This window comes from Populus nigra, chromosome 3 (genome assembly GCF_951802175.1).
Source record: "Populus nigra chromosome 3, ddPopNigr1.1, whole genome shotgun sequence".
NCBI classification, from domain to species: Eukaryota; Viridiplantae; Streptophyta; class Magnoliopsida; order Malpighiales; family Salicaceae; genus Populus; species Populus nigra.
Window position 1 is genome coordinate 18,158,266 of NC_084854.1, and position 25,329 is coordinate 18,183,594.

Genomic DNA, 25,329 nt, shown 5'->3' on the forward strand with positions numbered 1-25,329 from the left:
AAAAAAAAGATTGGTTTACCTACTTGATATAGATTTAGGATTATATTGGGGGTTTGGGTGGCTAGATTTGTGAGGATTGTGGTCAGACTTCTGAGAAAATAGGGGAGGGGTCTACTGTTTTTTTTGTCAGGAAGAAGAAAAAGAAGAAGAAGATGAGAGGAGGGACTATCGAGTTTTATTTCATTTATTTTTTTTGTGTGAATTTCTGTTAGAATCGTTGATAAAATATTTATTATTTTTTTACTTTCTCTATTCCATAAAAAATTTTGTTAGTAATTACTAATAAAAATTATTCATTGCTCTTTATGTTAGAAATTATTGACGGAATATTTTTTGTTAGTGTTTTTGTTGTTATTTTTTAATTTTCCGGTAATGATTTTGATAAATTGTTTGATAATAGCTTGGAAACTTTAGGTTTAGTGTATATTTAGATTCTTCATTTTATTTTATTTAGGATTCTTCTAGCTAGAAATTGGTCCCACTCCAACTTACGGGATGAATTATCGTTACAAATCACATGAACGCTAAGTGGAGTACAAATAATGCCAGATTGCTAATCTTTCAAGGTTGCAGGTAATCAGGTTGGTAAATCCTCTCTCCCTGCAAACTCTAAGCAAGATTAAAACACACAGAGAAAAAAGAAAAGAAAAGAAAAGAGAGAGCTCAAATCTCTGTAAAGGAAAAGGAGAGCTATCATCTCACCAACAAAATAAAACCACCTGGCATGCATGCAATCAGTACTGAACTGTACTGGACTGGAGATCATATAAACTCAAGTTTGGGAATATGGGCCTCAAGCAGCAGTAGTATTGGAGTGGGAAGTGGCCCAGGAGCCCAGAACTCTATTTTCCTGGACCCTGGAGAAGAAAAGCCCAGTTGGAATCACTGGCTGCAGTAGTAGTGGGTGACATGTCAGTCAGTCAATCACAAGCTAGCTTTTCTTCTAACAAAAAGATTGATCGTCGTCATCTAAGTGAAAATGAGGTTTAGGGTTTAGGTTCAAGCTCATCTCAGCTGAGAGTGGAAGAAGAAGAAGACGACGATGATGATAGTGAGGAGGACAAGTGTTATTGCTAACATTATCGGCCAAAGAGTAAATAACAATTGCTTTACATCATCATCATCAATAAGCAGCAGCCCAATTCTTAAGTTTCCTTCATCTCTACTCTCTCTCGACCTCCCTGACATTTGGCCTCCATCATCCCCAGCAATTAAGAACTGTTGTTAGTCATTTTCCCTAACTTTTTCAATAACTAGCTAGAAAGAAATTAAATCTCTATTAATTCTGTTATTTTAAATACACAGGCACAGCTAATGACCACCCTTCTTCTGCTCTTGTAATTGATGGCAAGTTGATTGCGGATGAAATAAGGTTCAGAATTGCTGAACAGGTTAGGAGGATGAAGGATTCCGTTGGAAAAGTTCCTGGCTTGGCTGTAATTCTTGTGGGCGACCGAAGGGACTCTCTTACATATGTTCGCAACAAGGTTAAAGCTTGCGAGGATGCTGGAATCAAGTCTCTTGTCACACAGTTCCCGCAAGATTGTAAACAAGATGATGTTATTCATGCCTTGTCCGCTTTTAACGAGGACCCATCTATTCATGGTATTCTTGTGCAGCTTCCTCTGCCCCAAGTAATTTCCACTCACCATCATTTTAATGCTTTGGCTGTTTTATGGTTTCATTCCTGGCTTTGGTGCGAATACATGGATCCCACAATTATCCCTATATTTGGCTTCCCTTCCCTGTGACTGAAAATCTTAGTGATATTTTGAGGTTCATTATCATCTAGAAATGCCGGATTATGGTGCCAATACATGTTGCTTTGTCCTTTCATATTTCCCATGTCAAAGTAATTGCTTTGTCCTTTCATATTTCCCATGTCAAAGTAATTTGTTTTGAAGAGTAAGCGGTCTACTAGTTTGAAGTTTGTACCTGGAATGATGATGATGATGATCTCCATGTTACACCTTAATGCATTTTGCTGTAAGATATTTGATTAGGTATACAAAATTCCTCACAACAGCATAATGAATTTATTCTTACTATGGGATATCTAATACCAGACATTAGCATTTTATGGTAGTTGGTCATGTTAGCTACTCATATATAGCATTGAAATAGTTCAGGATTTGATGCAAGCCTATTTGAGAAGTTGGTGTTCTATGGATGACTTAAAACATTTGTACTATGGGCCAGCATTTGGACGAGGGGAAGATTTTGAATGTGCTCAAGTTAGAAAAGGATGTAGATGGCTTCCATCCACTCAATATGGGGAACCTTGCAATGAGAGGAAGGGAACCGTTGTTCATCCCATGCACTCCAAAGGGTTGCATTGAGCTATTAATCAGGTCAAGTGTCGAAATCATGGGGAAGAATGCCGTGGTTATTGGGAGAAGCAACATAGTTGGACTGCCCATATCCTTGCTGTTGCAGGTACCCCATGTTTGCTATAATTAAATCCTCGTCTTAATCAGCACTTTCATTGTTTCTTTTTGGGATAAATAATTACTTGCACTGTTTTATTAATAGGTTCATTGAAAATGTTTTGTAGAGGCATCACGCGACTGTCACCATTGTACATGCATTCACAAAGAATCCAGAGCAGATTGCAAGGGAAGCGGACATTGTTGTTACTGCTACTGGAGTGCCCAATCTGGTCCGTGGCAATTGGTTAAAGCCTGGTGCTGTTGTTATTGATGTAGGAACTTTCCCAGTGGAGGTAAATATTCCAACTTCTTTCTGTTTGCATTTTGTCAAAGGCTAGCGTATATTTTCAATGGACGAACAACATTTTGTGGTTAAACCATTCTAAAGAAACAACCATTAATAAGTTTTTTCATTAATTTTGACAACCAAATGGGACAAGGCCAGTAATTGATGTGCAATTCATTGGGGGGAGGCAGTTGTTTTTATAGAGGTTTTACAGATTTGGACATATTGGTGGGCAGGACCCCAGCTGTGAGAATGGTTACCGTCTCATTGGAGATGTTTGCTATGAAGAAGCATCGAAGGTGGCATCAGCCATTACTCCCGTGCCTGGAGGAGTTGGACCCATGACAATCGCTATGCTTCTCTCAAATACTCTGGATTCTGCCAAGCGGGCTTATGACTTCACTTGACCACTTAGTTTATTCTTGCGTTGCCTTTCTATCATCATATTTGTTTTAACCACTATGGAAGATATTTTGAGGAAAGGTTAATCATGACACTCATACTGGCTGGCTGCATCATTTCAAGCTTAACCACGTGCCATTCAAACGTGATTTCTTTTTTTCAGCTTAAGACGAAGCAAAGATTGTCTCCAGTCTTTTAGCAAGCGGCCTGTTTTTTTTTTTTACTCTGTCAAAGATGGATAAATACACTGAGGATGCTTTACAGTAACATTGGTTGTTTTTTAAATAATTTTTTATGTAAAAATAAATGTTAATGTTTTTTTTTAAAAAGAAATTATTTAAAACATATAAATTATATTAAATTTTAGTTTTTTTTGTTTTGTTTTTGATAACGCGTTTACACCGCGTTCCAAGCATGTTCATAAACAATGAATTCAAGATTGTCTTCTACGTATTTGTTGGGACCCAATCTTGCAGTAAAGAATCTAAAGATATTGATCAGAATCAAGATTCCCACTTATGGCCCTTTGTGCCCTTGTCTCTTCTAGACCCGTGCTCATTCTGACAGCACCTGCTACACATTTGCAGAGACACTTGCCACCATATGGAAGGATGGACCTCTTTCGAAGGTGTGTTTGGTTACGATTTGCAGCTTCAATGACCGCCTCAGCATCACCTTCTAGAATAACCTTCTGAATTCCTATTTCTGCTCCACACAACACAACCGCTTCATCCAATTCTCAAGCTTCAACCGTAATAGTGTTTGATGTAGATTTTCATGTGTTTATCTCAATTAAAAAATCACTTTAAAATTTAACATTGGAGTTTTAAGTTAACTAGTTTAAACTTGGAATATAGTTCTCGATTTACTTATATAATTTTAAATTTATATTACAGAATTACAAAAATATTAATATAATTAAATTCATTTCCACATAAACAATAATTCAACTAAAAAAAATCACATAATAACTAAAATAATTTGAATGTAAATGTAACGTAAACTCAATAACTTAGTAAATGAATAGTTACATAAATGAATAGTTACATTCATGAGTGATTTATATTCTTATAACATCCAAGAATTGGAACTCCGGGATAATGGAACATTGTTTTGATATTTCTGGTTTATGGAGTTGAAATTACTAGTCTACTGATTACAAAGAAAATTGCAAGCCTACTTGATTATCGCCTACTATTATATCGTTTATAGAGTTATCGCCTATAGAATTACTGTCAATAAACTATTGCTTATTAGTTATTAGCTTACAATTATATGCCTACTTGATAAACATGTTTTGAAAATACTGTGAACTTAATTGAAATGCAATATAATTGTTGTTGTTTATTTTCATCTTTCTTACCGTATGTCTTATATAGTCGAGTGATATCAACAATTACTAATCTTTTATTTACTATATATCAATTGTTAGTAACTTTCATCTTTTAGAGTTGCTTTCATGATCACACAGTCATATGAGTTATTATTGCCTTTTAATTTACATGGTTTATTATAATTGTTCACATTTTGCTTATGTTTACATTTTTTTTATACACTCTTGTTTTCTAAGTTTTATTTGATTATCTAATTATTAAATAATTAATTTTTAACCTTATCTATATATTTTATGGTAAAACAATTAGGATCATAAATCAAATAGTCATTGCCCCTGGATATATGCAGTGTTCTCATTTGGTGCAGCAAGCATACCTTAACAAGTTCATAATAATGTCTCGGGAAATGACAATTAACATAACCTATTTGACCAGGGAAAGCCATTGTAGAAATGTCTTAATTCACTATGGATTATAATATTGAATTCATGGTTATCCTTAAAAAAAAATCATATATAACTATTTTTTTAGGGTAAATTGGTCTTTTCGCTAGATTTATTTATTATTTTAAATTTGTTTAAGGATATCTCGATCTTTTTATAATTTTTTGCACATTGCAATTATTCTATTGAACTTAAAAAAAATCAACTTTAGTAAAGAGGCTTTTCAAAATTTACTTTAACCATGCACAGCGTAGCTACTCTATTATCCTTGAAATAAAAAAAAAATCTTAGGATTGGATTTAAGGGCATGTTTGTGATTTCACAATGTTTTTTTTTGTTTTTTGCAATAATCATGTGGTTCCGAGGATGATTTGATAATTTAATTGATAAAAAAACTACTAGTGTTTTTTGATTCGCAACGGCAGGGGCTACTTTCCTAAGCAGCGCGTGTGGCTTAATTCCGAGTGGTTTGGTGACGGTTGACTTTCTTTTTTTTTACCCCTTCTTTCTCTTGTTTTCTTTGGTTTTTGTGCCTGTCCTTGTAACATTTCACAACAATCCTTTAATTTTTTTTTTTTAGGATTTGATCCTTGTTTTTTAATTTTTTTTTACGTCACCCTCTATTTTTATTTATTTATTTAGAATTGGTTATCATTATTTTTATTTCTATTTATTTTATTTGGGATAATTTTTAGAATTGATTTTTTTTTTTACAATTTCATACTCCTTCATTATATTTACATATCATATTTTATCATTATTCTTTTGATTGCTATTTTTTTAATCTTGACAGGTTTTTAAAATCGAATTTTTTTATTTCATTATTCAACATCAAATTGAGCTTCTTGATTGATCCAGAGTCTATAATTTAACGGGTTATGAATTTGAGAGATTAACCAAAATTTAAGAGATTTGTTACAGTTCATTTGTTGTTGTTGTTGTTGTTTTTCTTCTTTTTTTTAAACTCATGTTTTCCAATTTTATCATTTGACATTTGATTTAATTGAATATTGGGCCTTTTATACCTTTTTTTTTCTTTTTGTATAGGGTTTTCACTATTTTAAAAAATAATTTGGGTCTTTTTATATTTTGTTCTTTATTGGATTTAATTTTTTTAAAAGTTTTTTTAATTAAATTAAATTAATTGCTCAACATTTATTTTTAAAAATACATCATCCAATATGTCATCATCTTTAATTATTTTAACATTTTTTTAAGGATACAGAAAATATTTAACCAACAGCATAGCGTGAAGTAAAAAATCATTTATTTTTTTTCTCTTTTTAAGTTCATGTTTTTTCGGTTTTATCTTTCACTATTTAACTTATTTAGAGATTAAGCTTTTTTTTTTTTGTTTCTATATGATTTTTCATTAATGAAAATGACTTGGGTTATCTCGGGTCTTTTCTTAATCATATTATTAAATTAACCTGACTTAATAAATCCAGTCTGGTCAATCACCTGAGTCTTGAATTTTTCTTTCATCTTTGAAAACACTGATTCGAACTGCATCATAGCTTGAGCCATCATTTTAGGTTTGCTCAAGTTATTTTTATAGATCTCTTTTAATTGAATTTTTTTTCATTTCAGGTCTTAATCTTTGGTTAATTTGAATTGGAGATCCTAATTTGTTTCGAATTTGATTCCATGGTCTTGTCATAAGCTTATGCTTCAAATTGAGTATCTTAAGGGTTAAACATAGTTGACCTTGATCAATCTAATGTATTAACATTTCAACACACACACGCGGGGAGAATGGATGGCAATTTTGTGAGGTCATGTGCAAGCATATCAATACAAGTTAGGGTGGTTCTGGATTACACCTTGTTGGTTTTAAAAGTGTTTTAAAAAAATTAATTTTTTTAATTAATTTTTTTAGTGTTTTTAGATTATTTTGATGTGTTAATGTTAAAAATAATTTTTTAAAAATAAAAAAATAATTTTTTGAACAAAATATACTTTAAAAAATAACTACTATTATATTTCCAATAACCTTAAAAAATAAGATGGTTGCATCAATGTTGAATAGTTATGGATGCATCATCACCGCTCACATGTATAACGTAATGCGATTGTTTTTTAAAATATTTTTTGTTTAAAAATATATTAAATTAATACTTTTTATTTTTTATTTATTTTTAATATTAACATTTCAAAATAATATAAAAAAATTAATTTAAATAAAAAATAAAAAATTTAAAACACAATATCTTCCGCCGGCAGACAAATTGTCCGAAATCAAATAATGTCGTCAATGCCCCGCGTGCCTTCTTACCTTTTTTTTTAAATGCCGAATATGAATTATCCCAAATAAACCTGGTAGTTTCCAGATATGCACGTGGAGAAGTTTCCGTGTGACAACATAAATGTCATGGGCGAGACCTTTCCATCATTCTGGAAGGAGTGGTAAAACATTCAGTAACTCACCTGCTCAGACTCGTAACGTCGATGAGGTAGTATCAGCTGTGGAAGGACCATCAATGCTAAAAGGTACCTGCTAGGACAAAATAAATAATTAGACTTGTATACGAAAACAAAACCAGGAAACCAGAAATTAGCAACAAGTCTGCGATAATGGAGCGGATCTCGGAGGAAAGGCGAGAAACGTCGTCGGGGAGAGGGGCGAAAGGGTATTTGTCGTCATAAGATGCCAGGAATTTTCTGGTAATCGGCACCAGACCTTCCGTTGATGCCATTTCTGATCTCAAATAACTCAAAGTTTCCGATTTGAATCAAATACCAATTTAAATATATTGGAGTGATCAAGACGGAACAGACGCGGCTGTCCTCCAGTAAGTACTAGAAAATCTGAAATTCAACAGAAAATTAATTAATTAACTGAATTCAAGTCCACGTTGCTGCACCATTTTTATTTATCAAAAACCGTCGGTCTCCTCTCTCTCTCTCTCTCTCTGATGCCCAAGTATATTTAAATTTCCTTCTTTTTTTTTCCTTTTTTATTATTTTTCAGTTTTATGTTGAGAAAAAAAGAGAAAATTTGAGAAATTTAAAAATCCGGCGTTGCTTGGCCTTCAATTCTCTGCCATTGCAAGTTGTTCCGGAGGATCGGAACACGTTTGAAACGAGTTTTTTTAAAATTTAAATTTTCATATTTAAATTTATTTTTTATATTTTTAAATTGTTCACGTTAAAAATAATTTTTTTTTACAATAAAAAATATTATTATAATATATTAAAAAAAAACTCTTAAAAACAATCACCATATTCTGTCATTGCGTTTCATTTCTTCAACATTATTCCTATGCTTTGAGGGTATGATTCGTGGGCTAAAAGGACGCCTTGTGGATCTGTTGAGGTAAGAATGGAAGAAAGCTCAGAGTCCAATAGGGAAAAAGACGAAAACGACGACGTTAAGAGAGAGGAATGGAATAAGAGAAGATACGTCAGCGTGTTTGAATTCGTGGTAAAGTAACTTTTCAGATTGCCTTTCATTTTAAATTTATTTTTTATATTAATATTTAAAAAAATCTAAAAACATAAAATTATTATTATTATTTTTTTAAAATCACGATTAAACTACATAGACAAACATAATATAATTTTTTTAAAAAAAGGAAGCCCAGCCGAGCAAGAGCAAAAAGACCAAATAAATGATAAATCTGGCCGAGGCTGCCAAAGCATACATAGGTGTGGGAAGATGGAATAAAACAGCAAGAGAGAGACGTTAGAATAACAAGCTCAAGCTATCTCTCTCCTTTTCATTTTGGAAAACAAGCAAAAAGAAAGGAATGGGTGGTGGTGGTGGTGGTGGTGGTGGTGGTGATTCAGACATTGCACCGCATCCCGAGAAGATAAAGATTGTGGCCACATGCCTGGTGGTTTCCGTTGGCATATCCCTCTTAGGCTTCTATCTCAAGTCCGGCGCCGAATGGAGGTCTAATTGGTCATTATCTTTAAACAAGAAAAAGAAGAAGCCAATCCGAGTTTACATGGACGGATGTTTCGACATGATGCACTACGGCCACTGCAACGCCCTCCGCCAAGCACGCGCCCTTGGAGATCAATTGGTGGTCGGCGTTGTTAGCGATGCTGAAATCATAGCCAATAAAGGTCCTCCAGTGACACCTCTCCACGAGAGGATGATTATGGTAAATGCGGTGAAATGGGTGGATGAGGTGATTTCCGATGCGCCGTATGCTATCACCGAAGAGTTCATGAAGAAGCTTTTTGATGAATATAATATTGATTATATTATTCACGGAGATGATCCTTGCGTTCTCCCTGACGGCACCGATGCTTATGCGCTCGCTAAGAAAGCTGGCCGTTACAAACAGATTAAGCGCACTGAAGGCGTCTCCAGCACTGATATCGTTGGTAAATGATTAATTAATTTTATTTATTTATTTATTAAGGGTTTCAACTTTCAGGATATAAGATCAAATTTCATTCTTGAACAGGTCGCATGCTTCTGTGTACCCGAGAGAGATCGATTAGTGACAGTCACAATCATTCATCATTGCAGAGGCAGTTTAGCCATGGAAACAGCCAGAAATTTGAAGCAGGTGGATCCGGAACTGGAACTCGGGTTTCTCATTTCCTTCCTACTTCACGCAGAATTGTTCAATTCTCCAATGGCAAGGTATTTATGATCAATCTACTGCTCATTTTCACTTTAATGTTAAATGATTCCTTATTTGTGTATTCCTACTGCCAAGTCCCCCTAAACCTTGTGCCTTTTCCTGTGTGTGTGGAATCTCAAGTTCCCAAAGTGGGCATCTGTGCGTTTCGTGGTTGTGTGACTTTTATGCATGTTACAAGTGCTAGGACCTTGTCACCTGTTACCCACCATTTATTCAGATAATCACAGCTGTTCTAGTTGCTATTCAATCCATGTTTGTTTGAACCCAATCGTAAAAGTGGACTGCTTTACTGCTTATGGTGAAGTAAGACTTATTTTCAATTAATTTTAACATGAATTTTTGTTTTCTTAGTGTGAATACCATTTACAATGTCATTTCTTGACCACTTTTCATGCATGTGATTCCAGGGGCCAGGGGACGATGCTCGCATAGTTTATATTGATGGTGCATTTGATCTCTTCCATGCTGGACATGTCGAGGTAGGTTATGCTTTTCCTTTATCCTTGCATGTCCGTGCCTTTAAAGATTCAAATGACTGTTTTTTTTAAACTTTGAACTTTCTTTCTTCTGTTCTTAAGGAATTAGTTCAATCTACCTCTGATTCCTACACTTTCTAGTTACTCTTTCACAATCACGTGTGAAGTGCACCTTTTTATTACTCATTTGTACTTGCTGTTGTTATTTGACTTGTGCATGCTTGTGATCATCCTCTAAATAGTTTAAGACAAATGGGAGGATAGATGAGCTACTTCATGTCAGACTTACACTGGGGATTGGGATTGAGCGTTATCTTCTTTTCAATGATGGTGGATATATCGAAGAATCGAATTCAAGATGATATTGGTTGCTGATCACCATAGTCTTAAATGATGAAACCAATATAAGGATACTTTTAATCTAGACTCTGGGAGAGATACTGGAACTCAATGTCTTAAATTAGAAGCTCTAAAGCTGTCAATATATGCGTGCAAGTTTCATATGGCAAGAAATAGAACATGGTGAAAATGGTTCAGAGGTTAGTAAAATTTGATCTGTTTTGCTATATTTATCAATTGTTTATACAGAAGGCTGGTGTCGGTAAGGGATGTGGCACTCAGAATGGAGAAGGGTTGATGAATTGGAAAATAGAATCTTCTTGTTATTTAATATTTGCCTATTCATATGACCATTTTGTTTTAAGACAACTATCAAGTGAAATTATGATCTGTGGAACCAAGTGTTGGGTTTGGGAAACAGAGGGGTAATGTGTTCAAAAGCAAGTGCAGCATGGCTGGAACCTTAATAGATGAGTGACAAAGAAAAGACAGGATAAAGAGCTTAATACATGTTAAAAACTATAAGCTTCGCCGATTTGGTGCTGAAACAAGGGAACATCCTTATGCCTTGGGCTTGTCGTCACTAAACTTAATAAATAAATGAGAAAAACTAGAGTAGCTTATGACTAGTGGACTGGAAAGAAAGATATGTTACTTAGTAGCAGGTATAGTCCTGAATTGTATGATATGGTGCGAAGAGTTTGTCCACCACGTTCCATCTGGCTGAACTTAGTTGGCTTAAGTGATTGCTTTGTGCTTCCATGAGAAAAATAAATTTATTTCTGCTGTTTAGATTCTCAGGCTTGCTCGAACTCTGGGAGATTTTCTACTTGTTGGAATACACAATGATCAGATCGTCAGGTAGCTCTCTTCGTGATCAGTTAACTTTACACTTTATTTTCCTACTTCCTGGTTTTGTCTTTGCTTTCCCTGGAATTTACTTTGCTGCATGCATATTATATTATGTGCTATATACTAATATGAAAAAGAAAAAAGAAAGTATTCTGCTTCGAGCACTAGAAAATAGCCTGCCCCTAGTATTATTCTAGGTATATTTATGTTCATGGCATTTATATAAGCATTTCTTTGGTGACACTGATGAATACACCAGGAATATCCCTCCGTGCCTGGGATAAAAAGGAAAAATTTAAGTTGAATGAGACTTGCCTAACAATTCTAAACCAGAAAGAATGATTTTCTGCACTATGTAAGATGTTGAGATAAGAATGAACTAGGAAAAGATGCTAATGATACTTTTATTCTTGATTTATTTTCTTCTTTTAGTAGTCAAGATTTGAATGGGAAATGCTTTGCAAGTTATTTTATTAACATTTGCTTGTGAACACTGGTGAATATATGTTTCCCACTGGCCCTGAACAAGAACCATGGAAGCTGCATGAAAATTTCAAAACCTGGAAAAAAACAACATTCTGGACTGTAAAAGCAACTGAGATGACTTGGAACGAGGATCAAATAAGTCTATTGTGTCAAGAAACCATTAGTGAGATTCATGTTCTTTATTCAACATTTTTTTGAAAGATCATAGGAACAAAGTGGGTAGTAACACAGACGAAAACAGGATCCACTTTTATGATCTATGATCTAACTCTAGCATTGCTGCTTTCTAACCACGAATTTCAACCAAATTAGTGGTAAAACTAAATCTTAGTTGGAGTAGTAGTAGGATTTGACATATTTGGAAGAAATTCTTAAAGTGCTAGAATTCAACTGGAGTGGATCAATCAGCTCGAAAGTAACTGCCAAATTTTCCACAGCACACCTCTCTAAATGCATCAGAGTTCTAAGGCTTTAAGGACAACTTTAGTTCTTAAGAAGTGGAGCCCACAAGAAATGAAAAAGCAAGGGAAACTTCCCAACACTACCCTTTCCATATATTTGTCAGATTCACATGTTATGGAGCAGTTTTACTTTTTAAGAAGTTGGCCCCATCAACATTCTTCATAAATTCATTTTTTTTTGGTGTGCTTCACAATTTTATGAAATTCAAGGGTTTTAAATTTCTCCATCCAATCCCAGAACAAATCAACTTTAACAACCATGAGAATGAGTGAACAATGATATATTGTATAATTCTTCACATATTTATGCTTTGCAAGCAGATATGCAGTTTTTCAGTTTCAAAAAGCCAGGGTTTCTTGGTTTCTTGGCTATTGCTCTGGGTTTTCACATTTCTCACATCTTTTTCATAGGCATTAAACATGTGAGATTCTGATCAGGCACACCATTCACAATGATCATCCAAATGACATTGGTTTTATAGCTTGTAGATATAAAAGACATTAGCTTACATCCATGCTTGACTGTGCGAGGAAGGCACCATGGCATGATATGTGCTTCTCTTATGTGAATGGGCGAAAGTCCAGCTGTAGGCTAATGCATCTGAAATATACTACTGGCATGTGCTTGGCAAAGGGAAACATTGTAGTTGTAAGGTTTATGCAAAACACAGTGAATGGTAAATGCTCATGAACCATATGTTTGCCAGTCTAGCGAGCTGACTTTGTCTGGCCACTTCTATCATAATGAACACTGTTTTTATTAATTGTCCATTAGATTCCCAATCCCTTCTATTGCTCTTGTACTCCTTCTAGATCATGTCTTACGCAGAAACTTGCACAAAATTGGATTATTAAATTTATTCTACGTTTAGGCCCTGGTCACTTTTGATAAGTCTACATTAGGCTATAGTTCTGACTTTTATTTGAGTCAAGCACTTGCTCTAGAAAGTTGAATTTGGTTTCTCACTGAGATCTACTTTGCAGATATTTAGCATCAAGGAAGAATACAGGGTTTTGTGGAATAAACCTTTGGAAGCTGTATATTCTCAGAATCACATGGTTCTTAGGAATGTAATTGTACATGTTACCATTGAGAGAATTTTGGAAAACCTTGTGCTTCAATGGCTCATCAAAGCTTCTCTTTAAATGGCTGCTTGATTTAAAATGTAGCTATAATGGTGCATTGAATAGTAGTGCTACTTAGAAATTGAATGACCTCACGCTTCAGTAGCTCATTAAAAGTTCTCTTTGGAAATCATCATATTTATGTATAGCATCTGATGCTGAACTTTTCTCCAGAGAGCTACAATAATATTATCATAATTGGATGGTAGTTTAATTTCACACTCTCTGCAAGGGAACAATGACGAATTTTATTCTATTTATCATTTTTTAAGCTTTGATTGGTTTAATAATTGGGGGTGTTTTTTTCCTGGACTGGTTCTGCAGTGCTAAAAGAGGAGCACACCGTCCTATTATGAATCTTCATGAAAGAAGCCTAAGTGTGTTGGCATGTCGATATGTGGATGAGGTGATTATAGGTGCTCCATGGGAAATATCCAAAGACATGGTTAGTATGCTATTAAATTTATTCTGTCCTTGTTTTTCCATCTGTCCAGTAAATAAGTGATCTTTTTTTTCTGTTTCTTTCATCTTTATTAACTGCCGATTATTTTTTCTTGTCATTGCTGACTTTGTCACTTAGCTTTTTAAAATCCCAGATGATATACATATCACTGTTATTGGCTTATGAAAATAATGCCACAAATAATGGACATATTTTGTAAATAAGCAGTAACTCACACGAGTGCAATCTTCTTATTGTTGCCTTAGCATAGGCTGGGTTTTTTGGTGGTCTGATAGAATGTGGTAGCTGGCTATTTCTCTTCCTGTCTGACTTATATTTTAAATTCTTAGTGGAACTTGAGCTGGCAAGGACAGAGAGGGAATCCTGACTCTTGTTTTTCCCCTCTTCTTCTTTTCTATAAAGATTTTGAATGGAAGCTCTCTTTCTAATGTGAGTGGAATTCAAACATAGGTGATAGGTGTTACCAACTAAACTAACAGGCATCCATGACTTCTTTGGGGAACTTCTGTGGATTATTTCAGTGCAAATAAGTAAAAGTAAGACAAAGACACTCCTCTTTTCCTCAGGAAGGGGGAAAGGCCATTATGAAGCATTGCCCTGCTTGGTAATGATGTAGACACTTACATTAAATGTTATATAGCTTGAGCTCATCGTATTTTCTAGTCTTGAACTTTGTTTACTCTGTCATCTTGTCTTTGCTGTCCTGAGGGAAGCTGGCCTCAAACTGTTTTGAACTTGCACAATTGACTCCTAGAAGTTCTCAGATTGTTCAATCATAATTCTTGATGCACACGCTTAAGAAAGGTGTTGCTCAGGTAGTCGCTAGCAGTGTTAAGAGAGATGTGTGAGGCCTGTTATGATTATCATCCTATATTCGATTCTTTTTTATTATAATTATTGTTATTTTTTAACCTTTTTGATTTCTTGTTTAGTCTTTTTATCAGATTTTTCTAGACATAATAAAAATTATTGGTGACTGCAGATCACAACCTTCAACATCTCATCAGTTGTTCATGGGACAGTTGCAGAGAACGATGACTTTCAGAAGGTAAATCGTAGTTGTATAGCAAGAAGCCTAGTAGCACTGAGTAAACACATTCACTTGCTTATTATGATGTTGCTGACTTCGCAGGAACAAGACAATCCATACGCCGTGCCAATCAGTATGGGTATCTTCAAAGTTTTGGATAGCCCTTTGGATATTACAACTACCACGATAATTAGGAGGATTGTATCAAATCATGAAGCATATCAGGTTCACCTAAACCCCCTACCATACTATTTTATGTTGACAAATTGTAGATGAGTGTTTTGCATAGGGAGGCATGCTCATAAAACCATTGGTTGATCATTTTGGAGCTATAGGGATTAGATACTTATTTAGTGCACACTTCTTTTTCCGGTTCAAGCTCACAGAAGTGCATCTTTTGTATGCAGAAACGTAATCAGAAGAAGGGAGAAAGTGAGAAGAGATATTACGAGGATAAAACTTATGTCGCTGGTGATTGAGGCTACACCAAGCCGCAACTGCATGGCTTGTTGACTGCACGTTTGTTTAGTTAGTAATACCGCTATAATGGAGTTACTTGAGTGCTAACATCACACACAACCCCATGAGGTTGTGATTTGTGGTTTGGATCTCATATATTTTTTATTTTTATTTTTATTAATATCAAAATTGAGGAGCTGGATTGTTAAGTTTTTTCAAGAGATCCACTTGGGTATTTATTTGAGGTACTCTGGGTTTCACACTCATATAGGTCGATGGATCATATTTATCAAGCTGGTCTCACGTGAATTTGGGCATACACCAAAAGCAATTAATAATAGTTTTTATCTCTGAACATTATTATGCCCTTCTTAGGAGCGATCGTGTACATGTTGCCCTTGTGGTGCGCGGACGCCTTGGGACTTTAAACTATGAAATTCTTTTCATTTCTCTCTTTTGGTTCTTTTGCTAGTCTAGCAGTTGTAAGTTAATAATCTAGCCTTGAAGAGAATTTCTCATGTCAGGAGTTTTTGCCAAATTTGTAAGAGGAATCGAGGGTATGAAAAGCATTTCTCTGCACCAATTTTCGGTAGCTAGACTGGGCTTCGAATTGACCTGTCAGTTTGGGTGTTTCTTTCCTTCTTTTTTTACTCTCGCAACCGAGCAAGGATTAGAAGCCAATTTTAGCCATTAACATTAAACACACATGTATAAGAATGCAAGAAAAGCATGATCACTGGATGAAAGCAAATCTTAATCATAAGTTATTGTCCCAAGAAAAGAACATGAAGGTGAAATGGTTTAAGAGTAAACTTGTTTTTAATTCGGTGTTTTAATTGTTCTTTTTTTATATATATAAATGAAATTACAAGATGGGTTCAATTAATTGATTAAGAACACATAACAGGAGAAAAAGGCTTGCTGCTGATGCGATCTAATACAATTACAAAGGCCATGATAAGGTGTGAATCGAAACCAGGTTGGACCACCAAGCTAAACACATCATCGCTCAGTAAAATCGTAGTGTTGTTCACTCTCTTCCTGAATATCTTTGCCACTACTTCCCCAGTAGAAGCCTTGACGATCTTGCAATCCCTCGATCTAAACGACCCCTCAATCTTGAAATTTGGCGTGTTTTGATGGTGACGACCTAATTGTGCTCCCATGAAGATCTCTGCAACATGTTTGCGGCCAGTAGAGTGGAAGAGCACTGATGGGCTCCTCATTGAGAATACTCTGGTCTTTTCGCACCCATCTTCTCCCATGTAAGCATTCCACTGATACTGCATGCTTAGCATCTGTTAACATCAGCAGCATTAATTGGATCAGATCAGGATTTGACATATATAGAAAATTAAGTTTTAGTTAGAATTCACTGAAATCAATAACTCCTAATCTGTGTGTATACGTACCTTGGGTTTCAAGGAAAGCAAGGCATTGCCAACTCCGTCCATGAGGACAAGACCATAACCGTTCTTCCTGGAATAATTATCAACTCGAAAAACTAATGTTCCGTGCGGATCAAAAACGGTGAATCCGTCTGTACCCTGGAAGGTCATGCTGGATCTCTTCCATACAGTGAGCACAGACGGAGGTGGTAATAACGGACGATGTTTATCATGATCATGAAGTGGCCGCCTGCTGTCGTTGTGATCTTTCAACAACGAATGGCCGTGGCATCTACTCTGATCAGAAGGATGAATCCTGGACATGGTGTGATCTGTTTCAAATTGATTAGACTTAGAGAATATATAGTATTTGATAACCAAGGATTGCAGAAGGTGAAGAGACCAATGCAATATTATGCAAATATGAAGTTATTGCTCAAATGGGAATTGTCCTCTGTTTTATACTGAAACTTGGGGGCAACAATAAGTAGGTGGAAATTAAACAAAAGGCCTTCGTCTCGGATGTGCGTCTACCTCAGTGGCTTACACAACCACTCTCTTCGGAGGGTCCATACCTTTATGTATAAAATGTATATGCTACTATATATATATTAATTTGCCATGGCTGACTTAGTTTTTGATCCCCCATTCGTCTCTCAATTTATAACCATTAAAGTAATTAATTGATAAACAGTCCTCATTGTGGTGTAGAAACTGTAGATGAAAACGAAAATGATGAAAACCAATATTTATGTTGAAAGGGCTTCTAGCTATGGCTATCATTGATCTCTTTCTCATGTTAGGGCAAGCTCTCCCTTCATGATTGAAGTGGTTGCCTTCGTGCCTGCCTAGCTCCTGATCCTTTATTAATTAGTTTCCATGGTCGAAAATGTCGACTTGACATGCATAATTATGTTGTTCTGGGACTGTTACAATGCCGTGAGGTGCATTTAACCGAAATAATCATTTCTCTTTTTCCCACAGTACTGTACAGGGAGGGCATCATAAGCAATATCTGCTGATATTAATCTTCACCTATCCTACGTGGGGCAGAAACAAGCTATAATGGCTTTCTACATTTCATAATTAATTAAGCTGGCTTGCTCTAACTCCGTGCATGGTGCCGGTGGCGACCCATTACTTTGTCGTGATAATGAAAATTTTGCCCTCCCTCGTCACAGAAATATGTGAATATCTATCAACTTGTAATTGTCCGATTGATCTAGAGTCCTAGGAAGATTACTAGCTAGCTATAAATACAGCAAAAAATTCGTGGGTTTTGTTTTAGTCGGAAGTCGGAACCAATGTGTTCGCTTCTCTGTCTTGTTGCCGTCTGTCCTGATTCATAGAATCCAGGATTTTGACGGAACTGGTTTCGATGATATTAGCCACATGAAAACAAGCTCGAATAAGAACGAAGGAGGATTGGAATAATAACAGACGTGTGTTCGTCGATTGAAGGATGGTTCAATCGTACATATAATAACAATTTGAATACTGGTATTAGTGCTAGTAAAGTATTGTTTTTACACTTAATTAGTCAAGCAACTTGGTTTAGTGCCCCATGTTTTGAGTCACGGAAGCACTAATTAAGTGATTGATTGTGGGATCACATTCTCACCGTATAATTGTCATCTTCTCGGAATGTTATGTATTGTTTACCTCGAAATAATTTTTTTTAAAAAATTATTTTTAATATTAATATATTAAAACAATTTAAAAATATAAAAAAAAATTAATTGAAAACAAAAAAAAATTTTAAAAATATTTTTGAAACATAAAAACAAAAAAACTTTTAATAAGGATAAAATAAGTGAATAAGAATAAGATTAGATGTAAGTGAATGGAAACTCAAATCTCTCGAGACAAGAGAATGTTTCTGAAAATATAAAAATCTCTCTGTCGTAAGAATTTATTTGGCAATGAAGAAGAAGATGCAATTAAATATTTTAAAAATAAATAAATAATTAATAGTAGGTAATTGCATGCATCCGGTTAATCCAAACTTGGGGCGGCTGCTTTTATGTATATTCTGATTCCTGAGCAGTTCCCGATGTTCCCACAAGACAATAGATCAGAGGTGTGTTGCATCATCCAGTTGAGGAAAAAAATATTAACACATAATAATAAAAAAAAATATTTAAAAAATTAATATTAAATAAAAAAACAAAATTTTATAAAATATTGTTTGAACTGCGTTCCAGCGTATTAATTTGAATATGAACATAGCTAGCTTTTACATCGCATGCCAAATGATCTACAGTGAAACTAAAAATTACGAGAGTTGCACCTTTGATTCTTTGAAAGTTGGATGTGACATAATATATATATATATATAGCTTTTCTCGATGTCATTGTCTCATTTAACTCGCTGCCGGAGAAAAAAACAAGGGTAACACTTGCAATATCCTTCCGGCCCCTACCTATGTTTTTAATGAGTTCATCCAGCATGTGAAGGCTAGCTGACCGAGCTATGGAAATGCTTATTTTTGTGTTTTATAACTATTTTTAATGAGTTCATCCAGCATGTGAAGGCTAGCATGTTTTATATATATATAAAATTAAATTATTTTAATGTATTTTTAAAATAAAAACACTTTAAAAAGTAATAATTACTATAATACTAAACAACCTCTAAAATTATAACTATTGATATTATTCGAATTGTTATGAGGTGTTTTTTTATATTTAATTATATAATAATAAAAATAAATATTTATAAAAAATATATAAAAAAAATTTTATCTTCAATTTTTTCTTCCAAGTCATGTATTTTTGTTATTTTGATAACAAAATGGTTTTTTTAATTAGAAATTTAGTTCATTGAATAAAAAATAACATTAATAAAAAGAAAATATATGTAAAAACTACAATGATTTGATCTGAAAAGGAATAAAAAACATATACTTTTGATAAAAAATCTAATTTTATTATTCATATATTTATTTTTTGTTTTGACAATGATTTTTTTTTAAATGAAAACTTATTATGATAATGGAAGCAAGTCTCAATTAAAAAATTATAAATCAATTATTTTTATGCATCCATATAAAAAAATATTAAGAACAATATATTTGAAGAAATTATATAAAATCTATAATAAAAACAATGTTTTATTCCCATTAAATATTAATGAGTAAATTATTTTAAAAATTAGGCTAATACATAATTATTTATAAAACAGTCAATAATAGAATTATTTATGCAAAACATAAAATCTAAGTGACTAAAACATAAATGAAGTTTAGGAATGAGACATAAAACTCTAAAAAGAGAAGGTCCAAAAATGAAAAGTAAAAACTTTAGGGATTAAACTAAACTTTTCCATGCTCCATGAGAAGTTAAAAAGAAAAAGGGGCTGCCTTTTTATTTACGTATTTAACTTTTTCAATGGATAAAATCAAATTCTATTTCTTAAAATCAAGTAATAATTAAATAAAAGAATACAAGTAAACCAAAATAAATTATTAGAATTTATGCGATGATGAAATCATATATAAAATAAAAAAAATCCAGCAATAAAAGGGGCAAACATAGCTTCACCGTGGCAGTCCAAAAACTACAACTGTCTAATAATTAAATGGAAAAAAAACCATCTTTTTAGTTTTTTCTATAATATAATATAATTATAATTATAATTATAATACAATGATGCATGTGAGCTAGCTAAGCAAGCCTCTTGGTGGATTAATATATATGTAATTAAGGAGCCTGGCCTATAATAAAGATATTATATAGTCTATATTTAGGTATATAGTAGTGCTGCTTACATCATCCTTGCTAAACCCCCCCATTGATTCCAGGAAGTCAAAAGAAATTAACCTAAGCTAGCTATATATATAGTGGACCACGTTGGTATCAAATAACGTAGTGAGGTATATTTTATCCCCATGACATCTTCAGCTCAACTCTTACGAGGCCGACACATGATAGATAACCTTTTCATCATGAATGAATGGATAGAGCAACTCAAGTTTCATGCTTTTTCGTGCCCTTTTCTTCTGACTTCAGGCAAGCGTGGGGATGAGTGGTGCCAGTGGTATTCAAGTAACCAGAGTGTACTGTCCCAAGCAGATGTGCTGCTCTATCCCTTCTAAAATAAAAACCATTATCGGTTCAAGGAAGACGCACGATCCGCCTGAGTTTGTTCATTTCTAGCTGGGGGAGTATAAATTATACATGACGATTAAAGGTCTTTCTCTTGGCTTTAGTTTGATGCAGTCCTGCAGAAAAGCAATTGATATGCGACCACTTCCACATTATCTTTAGCTATTTGACATATACTTGGTTCATTAACTAGCGCTGGTTGCTGTGATGAGACATAAAGAGCGGAAACAGTAGATAGATATAACATTGTATTTTATTGAAGAGATAAAAGATAAAAGATATAAAAATAGATATGTTTTGAGACAATTTTAAAGTGGGTTTTTGTATTTTCAAAGCAAGGAGGTATAAATAACCTTGGATTTATTACCTTATCCAAAAAAGTAAAAGTGTTTTTTACCTGTGTTTTATCCCAGGTTGACTTGAGTTTTAGATGAGTCAGGTCAAGTTAATATTTTTTATATTTTTCTTAAATTCAAACCATTCCAGGTACAGAGTCTATCCAGTTTTGGGTTAACCTGTCAGGTTAGTCCTGGTTTTATAACTAGAGTTACTATAATATTATTAATTTCAACACTCAATATAAAGTAAAGTAAAAAAAATATATATCTAATTATTTTTTTAAAATATGTATGTTTGATAATAATACATATTAAAGATAAAATATATTTTCTCATATTTTATTCTTTCTTATCTACCATAACCAAATAGGATATAGAGACAAATATTTTGTCTTGTATATCAATACCAAACACAATTTTTTTTTCATCTTCCTTTTTATTTTGTCTCATTTGTTTTCACTTTCTTTGTCTTTTTTTCCTGGGACAATAACCAAACATTATCTAAAAAATTATAAGACCAATGAGTTGTAACCTAATGGATAATAGAGAGTTTGAATATCTCATTTGCAATGAAAAAAAGTACTTTATATATGTTGACTAGGTTAAATGTAAGGATAAAGTTGTTATTATCATAGTTTTAAAACTCGACTTGAGGGTCAACATGAGTTGACTCGAGTCGGTGTATGAATAAAAGCGGTTATTATCAAGAGTTGATCCAATACAAGATTCAAGTCATAGCTTGGAAGGGTTAACCAGATTGACTCAGATTTTTTAAAAATAATAATCAAAGAACTTTGTTTTGACTAGATTTGTTTTTCAAAAAAGTCAACAAGTTTTTTTATCTATATTTTATCCCAGATTGACTTGAGTTTTTGACCGGGTCAGGTCAAGTTAATACTTTCTCTATTTTTTTTAAAGTCAAACCAGTCTAAGCAACCAGTTGACTTGATTTCGGGTTAACCCGTTAGGTCAGTCATGGTTTTATAACTATGGTTAGTATAATATTATTAATTTCAACACTCAATATAAACTAAAGTAAAAAATATATATTTAATTATTTTTTAAAATATATAAGTTTGACAACAATATATATTAAAGATAAAATATATTTATTCATATTTTGTTCTTTTTTTAAGCCTTCTAAAATATCTCCCTCTCACTTTCTATCCTCGCCTATATATAAAGGTAACTTTAGATGTCATCATTTATTCCCAAGAGAAAAAATAAAATACAAACTTTCAAACTTTGTAAAACCTAAAAAACCACTAACAAACCTCTTGAAAAATAAAAAAAATGTCACCATTAATGAAGTTATGAAACATTCAAAACAAAAATTGAAAGAAATTTTTAATTTATGTCATTTCTATAGTGATTTACCATTTCCTTTCATTTGTTTATATAATTAATATGAAGATTGATAAAAAAAATATCAATTACTCTTTTAAATGAAGAAATCATATTTTATACCTTTAAGTTTGCCCGTACTGAAGAAAAATATTTAATCTACCACTAAATCAACTAATTGATCAACTACTTTTTTGGTTGGTGATTCATAATTGATGCGAAGCCCGTGGATATAGAGATTTAGAAATTTACAATCAAATTGATCATTCCCAAGAAAGCTAAATTTAGAATTATGATAGAGCTTGGCATTACGATAACTTATATTGAGACACCAAAACTATAGAAATTAAAACCCCGTCCAAAGCCTTTAAAAAGACATGAAAAAAAAGTATAAAAGACACCATGAAACATAATTAATTCTTTGGTAAGTTAGAGTAATTCAATGAAGAATCAAATTCAGAGAATTTCCTCTCTCACACTTAGAGTAATTCAATGAAGAATCAAATTCAGAGAATTTCCTCTCTCACACACAATAGATTATTCTGAAATCAAAGTCTGTAAAAAAAAAAACTAAATACAAACTAAATAACCCTATTTATAATAGGTAAAAAAAACATATTCTAAACAAGGCTGAAAAAATAATAAAAGAGTTCTAAATAAAATAGAAAAAAGAATCATAAATCAATTAGAAAACTAATACAATTCTCACATGGTAGATTTTAGACGTTATCACAAAACCTTTTTGATGTTTGCTCGCTATGAAATGTTAATCATATATAAAACAAAGCCTTTAAAATCTTCTGATAAAATTTTAGGTTGATCCAATGATCTAATAAAAAAATATGTTTTTTAGTATATAATTGTGCATGAGAAAAAATAATAAATGAGCAATAAGAACCATATTACATAAAACCTCATCCTTATTTTTTCAATAAAAAAAATCGAAACCTATTTAGTAACTTTTACTTCTCTATATTCATTCAATTATTGAAGTTTATAAGGTCTTTCATGTTTATTATCTCTAATTGTTATTGCATAGCCAAATAATCCTATTTGGATTATTCTTATCTTTCGACGGTAATTAACCGCTTTTGATTAACATCATCAAGATATGAAAATCACATTAGTGGTAAGAGAAATATATCCTCACACGCTCCCTCATGTGTATACACTCAATAGATGTCACTCCTCTCGTGTTTCATATAAATTTTAGCTTTTCACTATAATAAGCTTATCCTTTTAGTTTTTAGCACTTAATCTCAAAGATTTCAGTTCTTTAAGGAACTAATCAGAAAAATTAACAACTTAGTAGTGTAATTCAAAATAATATATAGGCTAAAAGAGCAATAAAAACAAATAACTATTAATACAAAACTATGAATATGAAATCACAAATAGAATAATGAATTCATGCAAAATATGAACGATACAAAAGGATTAAAAAATATATTATAAGAATAAAAAAACTAATGTAATAAGACTTAAATAACCCAAAATTAAGCAAATACACTATATTTGTTATGATTTCTTGTTTTTGTAATTTTAAGAATTAACCTAAGAAAATATGTCTAAATAATCCCAAAATCATGTTAAGTCACTAAGATATCTTAAAAATCAAGAATTTTCATATTTGAATTGTTGAATCCAAGATTTGATGAAAACCCTATTTTTTACGGCTAAACCCTAATTTTTTTTTTCCTTTGAGCGATTTCTTTCATCTTTTTTTTTTTTAAATTGTAAACAACCATATCACAAATAATCTTCCTTTTTTAAAATTGTTTTTGTACATTTAAGGTTTCAGATGATGAAAATGAAGAAATAACATGGAAATTAAAAGATAAAGGGATATAACTTGATTTTAAAGCCTTACTTTAATACCAACTAATGCAAACGCTATGGATATAGAGATCCAAAAACCCACAGTCAAATTGACCCTTTCCAAGAAAGCTAAATTCAAGCTTGTGATTGATCTTAACACACCGATAACTTGCACCTAGGCACCAAGACTATATAAACCTAACCCTCACTCAATGCATATGAAGATAAAATATCTAGTCCATTCACCAAAAATATCTCATATGATTGAGGCCATATGATAGTTTAAATATATAAAAAAAACAAATTTCTTGATTGAACTAGTGGGTCTCATCATCCACATTCTTCTCCATCATCACCATTTTTTAAGTTATTGGCATCCACCACCTAAACAACTTGATTGGGCTCCTTCTCCATCAATGGTTAATCTCTTTGCATCCTTTTGACTAGATCTTCCTTTATAGTTCTCAAAACATCTCCAATATCTTCATCAAGTTCCTTAACTAAATACTCATTTTTAGAGATAATGACAACATGTCTATGAAATATCTCCTTGAGTTCGAGCATAGGAGTAGGGTGAAAGACTTGAAAAAAGTCCATCACCAACTATTTGGAAAAAATAAAAAGGTAAAGCTTATTCATCATTTTAACCAGTTTTTCACTCATGACCTCCTTCAAGGCATCAGTCTTATCAAACATATTTAAGAGCACATCTAGAACATCTTTTATACATGAAAATGAGATGACTTTGCTCAAGCTTCACCAGTTTCACTTCTAACCATAATAAGAATCAACTTTAGCTCCCCAATCATTTTTTTTAATCACTAATAAAGACTTTTTATCTGTTTGAAGCTTCACAACCAGTACATTCCTTTTCTTATAAGGATTTGGTGAAAACCTTTTAGATAGGCCTCGATTGATTCTCTAGATCTGCTGGAGTCCCTTATAACCTATATTATCTAACCTTATTAAGGGTTATAAAAACACCATTTTAAGATTAATAATGAGCTATGTGTTCCTCCACTCATTTGCAAGACTTATCTTTCTCTTAATTACTCCTTTAATGAGACTTTTTGCTTAGAGAAAAAAGATATAAATCCATGTCATTTCTTGAGTCTTATTAGTACATACAATTAATTGATGGGAGTGCT

General features: G+C 33.0%; 3 protein-coding genes and 1 long non-coding RNA gene across 5 annotated transcripts; 3 read left to right on the forward strand and 1 right to left on the reverse strand.

Moving 5' to 3' along the window:
• Nucleotides 1-922: 922 nt before the first annotated feature.
• On the forward strand, nucleotides 923-3,973 carry LOC133688551 (bifunctional protein FolD 1, mitochondrial). 2 transcript variants are annotated; one of them, XM_062108060.1, is made up of 5 exons: nucleotides 923-1,223; nucleotides 1,306-1,634; nucleotides 2,200-2,436; nucleotides 2,555-2,722; nucleotides 3,705-3,973. In XM_062108060.1, exons 1-5 carry the CDS (start codon nucleotides 1,043-1,045, stop codon nucleotides 3,810-3,812), a joined length of 1,023 nt encoding a protein of 340 aa, XP_061964044.1. In that variant the 5' UTR covers nucleotides 923-1,042; the 3' UTR covers nucleotides 3,813-3,973. The 2 variants fall into 2 exon arrangements, with proteins under 2 accessions (XP_061964044.1, XP_061964043.1); XM_062108059.1 differs by lacking the exon at nucleotides 3,705-3,973 and adding an exon at nucleotides 2,952-3,245 and having other exon boundaries at nucleotides 924-1,223.
• Nucleotides 3,974-7,228: 3,255 nt separating this feature from the next.
• On the forward strand, nucleotides 7,229-8,456 carry LOC133689909 (uncharacterized). The gene is made up of 2 exons (XR_009841361.1): nucleotides 7,229-7,686; nucleotides 8,216-8,456. It is a non-coding gene; the product is annotated as an uncharacterized LOC133689909 (long non-coding RNA).
• An 11-nt stretch (nucleotides 8,457-8,467) lies between these two features.
• On the forward strand, nucleotides 8,468-15,405 carry LOC133689908 (ethanolamine-phosphate cytidylyltransferase-like). The gene is made up of 8 exons (XM_062110012.1): nucleotides 8,468-9,229; nucleotides 9,313-9,494; nucleotides 9,903-9,974; nucleotides 11,104-11,171; nucleotides 13,559-13,679; nucleotides 14,680-14,745; nucleotides 14,830-14,952; nucleotides 15,135-15,405. The coding sequence occupies exons 1-8, from the start codon at nucleotides 8,644-8,646 to the stop codon at nucleotides 15,204-15,206; spliced, it is 1,290 nt and encodes a 429-aa protein (XP_061965996.1). The 5' UTR covers nucleotides 8,468-8,643; the 3' UTR covers nucleotides 15,207-15,405.
• A 581-nt stretch (nucleotides 15,406-15,986) lies between these two features.
• Nucleotides 15,987-17,164, reverse strand: LOC133690253 (protein LURP-one-related 5-like). Its single transcript, XM_062110482.1, has 2 exons — nucleotides 16,599-17,164; nucleotides 15,987-16,484 (listed from the first exon to the last, which is right to left on the reverse strand). Exons 1-2 carry the CDS (start codon nucleotides 16,896-16,898, stop codon nucleotides 16,077-16,079), a joined length of 708 nt encoding a protein of 235 aa, XP_061966466.1. The 5' UTR covers nucleotides 16,899-17,164; the 3' UTR covers nucleotides 15,987-16,076.
• Between the last annotated feature and the right edge of the window lie 8,165 nt (nucleotides 17,165-25,329).

Excerpts from the sequence above, each read along its gene's own strand:
- LOC133688551 (XM_062108059.1), top strand. The coding sequence starts at position 1,043 with ATGATGATAGTGAGGAGGACAAGTGTTATTGCTAACATTATCGGCCAA. Across the intron at positions 1,635-2,199 it reads TGCAGCTTCCTCTGCCCCAA|CATTTGGACGAGGGGAAGAT; the intron begins GTAATTTCCACT and ends ACTATGGGCCAG. Across the intron at positions 2,437-2,554 it reads CCATATCCTTGCTGTTGCAG|AGGCATCACGCGACTGTCAC; the intron begins GTACCCCATGTT and ends AATGTTTTGTAG.
- LOC133689908 (XM_062110012.1), top strand. The coding sequence starts at position 8,644 with ATGGGTGGTGGTGGTGGTGGTGGTGGTGGTGGTGATTCAGACATTGCA. Across the intron at positions 9,495-9,902 it reads TTCAATTCTCCAATGGCAAG|GGGCCAGGGGACGATGCTCG; the intron begins GTATTTATGATC and ends ATGTGATTCCAG. Across the intron at positions 11,172-13,558 it reads CACAATGATCAGATCGTCAG|TGCTAAAAGAGGAGCACACC; the intron begins GTAGCTCTCTTC and ends CTGGTTCTGCAG.
- LOC133690253 (XM_062110482.1), bottom strand. The coding sequence starts at position 16,898 with ATGTCCAGGATTCATCCTTCTGATCAGAGTAGATGCCACGGCCATTCG. Across the intron at positions 16,485-16,598 it reads TGCTTTCCTTGAAACCCAAG|ATGCTAAGCATGCAGTATCA; the intron begins GTACGTATACAC and ends TGATGTTAACAG.